Genomic DNA, 9,921 nt, shown 5'->3' on the forward strand with positions numbered 1-9,921 from the left:
CTGACAAAAGGAAAGCTTTTACTTTGAAAGTCCAACATCCTGTGGTTACTGACCAGCGCCCCCTGTTGGTGATGGTTCCACATGGTGCTAGTGTGTATGTGTGTGTGTGTGCATGTGTGTGTGTGCGTGCGTATGTGTGTGTGCGTGTATGTGTGTGTGTATGTATGTGTGTGTGTGCGTATGTGTGTGTGTGTGTGTGTGCGTGTGTGTGTGTATGTATGTGTGTGTGTGCGTGTATGTGTGTGTGTGTGTGTGTGTGTATGCATGTGTGTGTGTGCGTGCGTATGCGTGTGTGTGTGTGTGTGCGTGTATGTGTGTGTGTGTGTGTATGTGCGTGTGTGTGTGTATGTATGTGTGTGTGTGCGTATGTGTGTGTGTATGTGTGTGCGTGTGTATGTGTGTGCGTGTGTATGTGTGTGCGTGTGATGGCCGATGTGAGATTCTGAGCAGCAACAGGAAGAGGAGGATGATGTGGTTTCCTGTTTGGATGAAGGTCAGAGATGATCGTCATAAAGACTTCCTGTCCAAGGTTAGTGTAGAGCAGTTGTTCTCAACCTTGGGGTCAGGACTCCATTCAGGGTCATAAGACACAAGGAGGGGGGTTTCCAGATGCCTTCAAGAAACTAATAATGTTCTTTGAACAATTTAAGTCAATTTTTTGCTTATTTTTACCATTTTTCTACAACTTCACCAAACTCACCATATTTTAACCTATTTTCATCACTTTTTCTTGCCGTATTTGCTCCTTTTAATGTATTTTGTCCAGGGTGTACCCCCGCCCAGCGCCCAATGAGAGCTGGAGATTGGCACCGGCACCACCCGCTACCCTGTCAAACAGGAGTAAGTGGGTCTGAAAATGGATGGATTTTCCCATTTCTGACATTTCTACATCACATTTCAATGACTTTTCTACACATTTTTCCACTTTCCAGACATGTTCAGCACTTATAAACCATTTCTTTTTCTGTCTGTGTCTAATTTGCAACCTTTAAACAATTTCTGTGGTTTTTAAAATCCCATTTCACCTCCTTTTCCACCATTTTTATTCACTTTGAACCATTTTATTAGTGATTAAAACCAGGATTTCCATCTTTAAGATGACTATAATAATAATAATAAATGTTCCTGGATAACAGTGGATATTATTCAGATGAATAAATAAATGTGGTTATCACAGATTCATAGAACAATAGACCATCATTTTACTGACTTTATGGATGGACCCCAAAAATCTCTCCTTTATTCCCCCTTATAGATGGTCCTGTCTCCACATGACTGTTCTTCAATGTTCATGTCTGTGTTCAACCACCTTCAGCTACAGTGGGGGTCCCTGCTCTATGGGACCTTTATTTTGGAGGGTCCCTGCTCTATGGGACCTTTATTTTGGAGGGTCCCCGCTCTCTGGGACCTTTATTTTGGAGGGTCACGGTCTGAACAGGTTGAGAACCACTGCTGTAGAGAACAACACGCTCCTCCTCCTCCTGCTGTTAGTTTGTACCTCTGGTGGTTCTGATGTTCAAACTGTTGTTAGGGGGCCTGTACTGGGACCACTGGAGGTTATGTAGATGTTGGTCACTGTGGAGCCTGGAGGCTCAAACTAAACCACAAACGGGTCGATTATTCAAGGATGAAGGATCAGGACGCGGGTATAGGACTGAGGCCACGCCTCTGACATCACCAAGCCAAAGGAAATTGTCAAATCACCTTTAAGCAGTAACTGACCAGTCAGCACTGGGCCTGCTGCTACTCCCACTGTCTCTTTTATTTTGTAGTACTATCAGATCACAGTCATCCTCATGTTTCCATAGCAACCATGTTGGTCTTTCATAGTAACATGTTCAAAGCCCTCATTTCAAAATAAAAGTTATTTAAAAACATTAAATGTAAAATCTTTGTTTGATAATAAAACCTCTTTTTAAAGAACACATTTTCACAATAGTCTTCATGGTTAGACCCTGGGCTGTTGTTCCCATAGCAACAGTGCTGCTCATTCATTGGTCCGTAGGAAGCCCAGTGTGAGCAGCTGAAGGTGATTGGACAGAGGTGAGGAGATGAGGCGTCAGTCCTGCAGGTGAACCTCATTATTTATTTAGCGTCCCAGGTTGTCATGGTGACAGTCACTGTTTGACCTTCTGCATGTTTACCTTCATGGTGTTGTTGTTGTTTGCACTTTAAAGGACAACAAATAATCCGCACACCTTCACTTTCCCCTGAGCTCAGTGTGTGTGTGTGTTTTTTTTCTACGTTGACAAAATAAAAAGGTGTGATGTTCACCTGACTTTTGTTTCTAATGTTTATTTCAGTTTAAATCCACATCTCAGGAGTCGTTCCAGTCATTCATTAATCAATGAGTGAATTGATGAATTCATCAATGATTGTGCGTTGCAAGGTGAGCATGACTTCCTTCGTTACCCTAACTCCACTTGATCCCTCCACCTAACCCAAAAATGCCAACATAGCTCTAAAGGTGTCATAATTTAGCGAACGACACTTAATGACAGCCTTAATCACACCTTACTAATGCTAATGACAGGCTATGTAAAAAACTTCAAGTAAAGTGTTACTGATTTATTCCAACCAATTAATGAATAACTGTTCAATAATAATAATCATATTATCATAGGAAGGATTCTCCTGTTCATCCACTCCAGCAGGTGTCGCTGTGATCACACCCTGAACTTCCGCAACAGGAAGTGCTTAGAGCTCCGACCATAATATCTATAACACATCATTATTATTATTATAAATGTCTATGGGACCGAGAGCACCGCACAGAGGGACTGGGAGTACCGGGGGAACCGGAGGTCGCTGACCTGCACTGGGGAGTCACGGAGGGTTTGGTGTCCGTGTTAGCTGGTGACTTCCTGCTCTGTGTCTGTCAGTTAACATCTGCAGCGCCTTATGACGTCATCTCTAAGCTGCTGATTCATCAACATTCACGTTAACACAGTGAGTAACACCTGAACACCGTCTGTACCTGTGTCTGTGATGCTAAGCTAACAGTAGAGCTAATGTTTACCTCTGAACTAACTCTGTGGTGAAAACAAAGCTAATCAGATTATTGATATTGTAAATATAAACTATGATGGAAAATAAACCATTGTTCTGAACTTGAAGCTGTTAGTCAGAGGTAGACGTGATGACGTCATCAACAAGCCTCATCGTGATTGGCTATAATTATTTATACAGGTCACCTTAGAGACCACATTATACTGTTCATTCATAAACTGATGTCATGTGACCTTTAAAGGGAAACTAACAGTTGTTGTGTCCATCAAAATAAATACTTTATTTATCCCAGGCTAAATCACCATGGTTACAGGTTAGCTGTAGAGGCTAAATCACCATGGTTACAGGTTAGCTGTAGAGGCTAAATCACCATGGTTACAGGTTAGCTGTAGAGGCTAAATCACCATGGTTACAGGTTAGCTGTAGAGGCTAAATCACCATGGTTACAGGTTAGCTGTAGAGACTAAATCACCATGGTTACAGGTTAGCTGTAGAGGCTAAATCACCATGGTTACAGGTTAGCTGTAGAGGCTAAATCACCATGGTTACAGGTTAGCTGTAGAGGCTAAATCACCATGGTTACAGGTTAGCTGTAGAGACTAAATCACCATGGTTACAGGTTAGCTGTAGAGGCTAAATCACCATGGTTACAGGTTAGCTGTAGAGGCTAAATCACCATGGTTACAGGTTAGCTGTAGAGGCTAAATCACCATGGTTACAGGTTAGCTGTAGAGACTAAATCACCATGGTTACAGGTTAGCTGTAGAGACTAAATCACCATGGTTACAGGTTAGCTGTAGAGGCTAAATCACCATAGATAGATAGATAGATAGATACTTTATTCATCTCCAAGAGAAATTCACAGTTCCAGCAGCTTACAGGTATGGGAACACAGGGGCATGCAGGGAAAGTACAATGTAGAAATTTAAAAATTTAAAAATTAAGAAAAAAATTTAAAACAGTGCAAAGAAAGTACTAAGGTAAAATATAATGGTATAATATCGAAATACAGTATAGTGTGTGCCAGTCCAGTTGAAGTGCAGTTGTGCAGATGACAGTGTGCAAGATACAGTAGATGTGTGTGTGTGATAAAGTGCGTGTGTGACAGAGTGTGCATGGTGTGATTAGCATTAAGTCCAGTGTTCTATGGTTGATTTTATCGCCCCCCCCCAGAGTTGTTAAAGAGCCGCATGGCGTGGGGGAGGAACGATTTCCTCAGTCTGTCAGTGGAGCAGGACAATGACAGCAGTCTGTCACTGAAGCTGCTCCTCTGCCTGGAGATGGCGCTGTGCAGTGGATGGTGTGGATTGTCTATGATGGACAGTAGCCTGTTCAGAGTCCGTTTCTCTGCCACAGATGTAAGGCTGTCCAGCTCTGTGCCAACAACAGAACTTGCCTTCCTCACCAGTTTGTCCAGGCGTCCAGCGTCCTTCTTCTTGAGGCTGCCCCCCCAACACACCACTGCATACATGAGGGCGCTCGCTACTACAGACTGGTAGAAGATCTGTAGCAGCTTCTTGCAGATGTTGAAGGACGCCAGCCTTCTGAGGAAGTACAGACGGCTCTGTCCTTTCCTGCACAGGGCCTCTGTGTTGGCAGTCCAGTCCAGTTTGTCATCCAGCTGCACTCCCAGGTATTTGTAAGTGTGAACCACCTCCACACAGTCACCTTTGATGTTGACAGGCTCAAGGTGCGGCCTGGTTCTCCTAAAGTCCACCACCATCTCCTTGGTCTTGGTGGCGTTGAGGAGCAGGTGGTTAGAGTCGCACCACGTGACGAAATCCTGGATCAGTTCCCTGTATTCCTCCTCCTGTCCACTCTTGATACAGCCAACGATGGCTGTGTCGTCCGCGAACTTCTGCACGTGGCACAGCTCCGAGTTGTACTGGAAGTCGGACGTGTACAGGGTGAACAGGACCGGAGAGAGCACAGTTCCCTGCGGTGCTCCAGTGTTGCTGGTAACAGTGTCGGACCTGCAGTCCCCCAGTCGGACGTACTGAGGTCTGCCAGTCAGATAGTCTGTAATCCATGCCACCAGGTCTGATCCTACTCCCATCTCTGACAGTTTGTGCCTGAGGAGCAGAGGCTGGATGGTGTTAAAGGCGCTGGAGAAGTCCAAAAATGTAATCCTCACAGCACCACTGCCTCTGTCCAGGTGAGAAAGAGAACGGTGAAGCAAGAAGATGATGGCATCCTCTACTCCAACCTTCTCCCTGTAAGCAAACTGCAGAGGGTCGAGAGCGTGGTGGGTCTGTGGCCTCAGGTGATGGAGCAGCAGCCGTTCCATGGTCTTCATCACGTGGGACGTCAGGGCGACCGGCCTGAAGTCGTTCGGCTCCCCAGGATGTGGTTTCTTGGGGACTGGAATGATGCAGGATGTCTTCCACAGCTGGGGCACCCTCCCCTGTCCCAGGCTCAGGTTGAAGATACGCTGCAAGGGGTGTCCCAGTTCCTGCGCACAGGTCTTCAGTAGTCTGGGGGAGACTCCATCTGGACCTGTAGCTTTGCCAGGGCGTAGCCTCCTCAGCTCTCCACATACCTGAGCTGCTGTGATGGTGGGTGATGTGAGCGGGGGGGGGGAGGTGTCCTCTTCTGTGCTGGAGATGGCTTGTGGGGTTAGGTGGGTGGGGGTTGCTGTGCTCGTAGGTGCAGGGAGATCAAACCTATTAAAAAACTGGTTTAACTGGTTTGCCCTTTCCACATCAGCCTCAATGGGGGCTCCTGTCTTTGAGCTGCAGCCAGTGATGGTCTTCATCCCCTCCCATACCTCCCTCATGCTGTTGTTCTGCATCCTCTGTTCTATTTTCTTTCTGTATTGCTCCTTCCCCTCTCTGAGCTGGACTCTGAGTTCCTTCTGTATCCGCTTGAGCTCCATGGTTACAGGTTAGCTGTAGAAACTAAATCACCATGGTTACAGGTTAGCTGTAGAAACTAAATCACCATGGTTACAGGTTAGCTGTAGAGGCTAAATCACCATGGTTACAGGTTAGCTGTAGAGACTACATCACCATGGTTACAGGTTAGCTGTAGAGGCTAAATCACCATGGTTACAGGTTAGCTGTAGAGACTACATCACCATGGTTACTGGTTAGCTGTAGAGGCTAAATCACCATGGTTACAGGTTAGCTGTAGAGGCTAAATCACCATGGTTACAGGTTAGCTGTAGAGGCTAAATCACCATGGTTACAGGTTAGCTGTAGAGGCTAAATCACCATGGTTACAGGTTAGCTGTAGAGACTAAATCACCATGGTTACAGGTTAGCTGTAGAGGCTAAATCACCATGGTTACAGGTTAGCTGTAGAGGCTAAATCACCATGGTTACAGGTTAGCTGTAGAGGCTAAATCACCATGGTTACAGGTTAGCTGTAGAGACTAAATCACCATGGTTACAGGTTAGCTGTAGAGGCTAAATCACCATGGTTACAGGTTAGCTGTAGAAACTAAATCACCATGGTTACAGGTTAGCTGTAGAGACTACATCACCATGGTTACAGGTTAGCTGTAGAGGCTAAATCACCATGGTTACAGGTTAGCTGTAGAGGCTAAATCACCATGGTTACAGGTTAGCTGTAGAGGCTAAATCACCATGGTTACAGGTTAGCTGTAGAGGCTAAATCACCATGGTTACAGGTTAGCTGTAGAGGCTAAATCACCATGGTTACTTGTCCTGGATAAACTTGGCCCAGCTTTTGTTTAACTGGCTTAAGGATAAGTTAATCCAGGATATTAGTCCAGGCTTTATCTCTTATCCTTGTCATTCAGGGTGTGAATTATTGTTAAACTATCTCCTCTTCTATAGCAAAGCAATATTAATACATGAACCACAGACACATAAATAAGTTTAAATATGTATTAATTAAACAAGTTAAATCTATTTACACAAACAACACTAAAGAGCGCTATCCTAACTAAGCTAAGGATACATGCTAGCAGCTAGAGTACACATAATAATAAAAAGAGAAAGTTTAGTGTGTCATAGGCAGTGTTGTGCTAGTTACTGAATAAAGTAACTAGTTACTGTTACTAGTTACTTTATTCACAAAGTAACTCAGTTACTATTTTAATTACTTACACCAAAAACTAATGCATTAATGGAAAAAATAACTTTTGAGTGACTTAGAATCAAAGAATGTATTATTTATTTTGGGTCATTAGTGTGCGTACAGCTTCATATCAGAGCTGTAATAATATAATAATGCACTGTTGATCAACTGTGCTCCTGTATTAACATGACTTTAGATAAAATCTTCTGATAAATCAATCAATCAATCAATCTTTATTTGTATAGCGCCAAATCATAACCAATGGTATCTCAAGGCACTTTACAGTAGAGCAGTCTTAAGGATGGACTCTTCATTTTATGGATACACACATATGCATATATACGTATATACACATACATATGTATCCCACACCCAACATGAATAAATAAAATGTTATTGTATATAACCCTATAGTTTATAATAATTTACATTAACAGAACTAAACTCTGCTCAGTATTAATCTTTACAAACACCAATCTGACTTTTAATACCAGTTTATTTACCTGAGACCAGCAGAAACTGTAAATGTTACAATGAATTGTGTAATAAATAAAACATAAAACAACCTGAATCAAAATCAAAGATAAAAACTTAAAGTAGCTTCAGCATCATAAAACGGTTATGTTTAGCCTTAGAAAGTTCCCTTACAGCTTTAGTACAAAAACTAGAAACAATGTTCAACATAAACACAAAAAACCTTCTAAAATAAATAAATGAAAACAATCTGAATAAACATTTGGAATAAATTTTGACAGCTGCTCCAAAATTAAAACAGTATTTTTTCAGCCTTAACACAGTAATGTAAAGTAAGCTGTGTGTATTCCATTAACACATTCTGCTGTTGAAAATGCTTTTAAATAAATAAATAAAAATAAATGTGGAAAAACTAATTCACAGCATTTTTCTCAGCTACACAATGTTAAACATATCAGCTGCTGTTAGCGGTGACTCAGCAGTAATGACTGACTGTTTATTACCGGGCAATAGTTTTGCTGACCTGTCCCTGGATAACAGTCACTGTTCAAATCTAACCGCTGTTGTTTTGGTGCAGAGGCTTCCATCACGTCCACCAACGCAGCGTTAGCTTAGCTTCACTGATGCATCTTTTGGAGACAGATAAGTAAAATAATTTGTGTATTTCTACTCTGAGAAGCTCGTCCTGCTCTCGCATTGACTCGTCATGATCACGTGATGTAAACAGACACGCCCACAATTCTTCTTCTTCTCTTTTACCGTGGTTGGCACGGCATCCCGCAAAAATATGTAGCGTCACTGTAAACAGGAAGTACACTGCAGCTAACAAAGTAACGGACAAATGCGCCATATTGTAACGATAACTGCTTTATTTCTTTAAAAAAATGTTGCCATAGGTGACTGTGGTTTATTGGTTTCTGACCTCTGCGTTTCAGATGGAGAAGGATGTGCGCAACATTAAGGCGGAGCCTCAGGAGGAGCAGGTCAGTGCTGCTGCTGCAGGGGGCAGAGCCTGTGTGAAGTCAGAGAGCGCTGAGGACTCAGTGAGCTGTGTGTTCTGTGGACAGTGGTTCAGCTCAGGAGGAGTTCTGACACGTCACGTCTGGACTCACAGTGGGCGTCGCTCGCTGCACTGTCTCGTCTGTGACTCCGCCTTCACAAGGGAGAGCCGCCTCCTGGCCCACCAATGCCCGGCCCCCTCGCCACGCCTCGCCTTCCCCTGCTCGCTGTGCCTCCACAGCTTTGACTCCCGGGCCCGTCTGGACCTGCACGGCTCCGCCCACCGCGCCTGCTCGGTGTGTGGCACCGCCTTCGCCCACAGCGATGCCCTGATTGTCCACATGAGGAGTCACGCTCAGCAGACACAGTTCAGCTGCTCCGTGTGTGGGAAGGACTTCACCTGGAGGAGACATCTGGACCGCCACATGGAGCTCCACCAGAACCAGGACCAGAATCAGGCCAAGGTGCACCGCTACAGCATCTGCCGCCGCACGCTCTGCCGGCGCCGCACCAGGATGGGCCAGCGTGGGTGTGGGCACCTACCGCAGCAGGAGGGCCGACCGCAGCAGGAGGGCCGACCGCAGCAGGAGGGCCGACCGCAGCACGGGGACCGACCGCAGCAGGAGGAGCCCTCCCCCGGCAGCTCAGCAGAACCAGATCCTGATTCTAAGCTGTGGAGCGTGGTCCAACTCCAGCCGGCGAGTGATGACAGTGAGGACAGCGACTTCTGGAAGGATGACAGGAAAGCCACGTCCACACCACGCCTCCAGCAGGAGGCCCCGCCCCCTGAAGCGAACCAGGAAGAACCAGGACCAGCAGAGGCAGAGACCAGCAGCGCTAAACGCTTCGTGTGCGGCAAGTGTGGGAAGAGCTTCCAGTACCACTACCTCCTGAGGAGGCACCAGCGCAGCCACACGGGGGAGAAACCGTTCTGCTGCTCCGTGTGTGGGAAGCGTTTCTCCCAGAAGGAGAACCTGCTGTACCATGCTGGGCTGCACACGGGACACAAACGCTTCAGCTGCCCCGTGTGTCAGCGCCGCTTCAACTGGCTCTCAGGCTTCAAGAGACACGTGTGTGTCCCTGAGAGAGAGGACGGACCCAGGTTGGACCACAGCCCGCCGCCGTTCTGACCGACCGAGGGGCATGGCCTAACGAGTGTGACACAGACTCTCACGCTTTGACACTGACAGTCATGCTTTTACTTTGAAGGAGATGTCTGACAGCAGGGGGGGTAAACTTCATCACATAAATCATATGATTGGCTCTCAGTGATGTCATGATGACTCATTAATAAACGTGTTGCAGTGGGCGTGGTCAATCATTCCACAGGTTCAGTGACGCCTTTTTGTTCCAATCAGCTCCATGTGTTGTGTCTGCACAGCCAATCAGAGACAA

General features: G+C 45.5%; 1 protein-coding gene across 3 annotated transcripts; it reads left to right on the forward strand.

Moving 5' to 3' along the window:
* The first annotated feature begins 1,377 nt into the window (after window positions 1-1,377).
* LOC114458499 (zinc finger protein 775-like) lies at window positions 1,378-9,835 on the forward strand. 3 transcript variants are annotated; one of them, XM_028440881.1, is made up of 3 exons: window positions 1,378-2,389; window positions 2,624-2,949; window positions 8,463-9,835. In XM_028440881.1, exon 3 carries the CDS (start codon window positions 8,463-8,465, stop codon window positions 9,654-9,656), a length of 1,194 nt encoding a protein of 397 aa, XP_028296682.1. In that variant the 5' UTR covers window positions 1,378-2,389; window positions 2,624-2,949; the 3' UTR covers window positions 9,657-9,835. The 3 variants fall into 3 exon arrangements, with proteins under 3 accessions (XP_028296682.1, XP_028296683.1, XP_028296681.1); XM_028440882.1 differs by lacking the exons at window positions 1,378-2,389; window positions 2,624-2,949 and adding an exon at window positions 4,509-4,642; XM_028440880.1 differs by lacking the exons at window positions 1,378-2,389; window positions 2,624-2,949 and adding an exon at window positions 5,153-5,564.
* The last annotated feature ends 86 nt before the right edge of the window (window positions 9,836-9,921 follow it).

Source organism: Gouania willdenowi, unplaced genomic scaffold (genome assembly GCF_900634775.1).
Source record: "Gouania willdenowi unplaced genomic scaffold, fGouWil2.1 scaffold_120_arrow_ctg1, whole genome shotgun sequence".
Classification (NCBI taxonomy): domain Eukaryota; kingdom Metazoa; phylum Chordata; class Actinopteri; order Blenniiformes; family Gobiesocidae; genus Gouania; species Gouania willdenowi.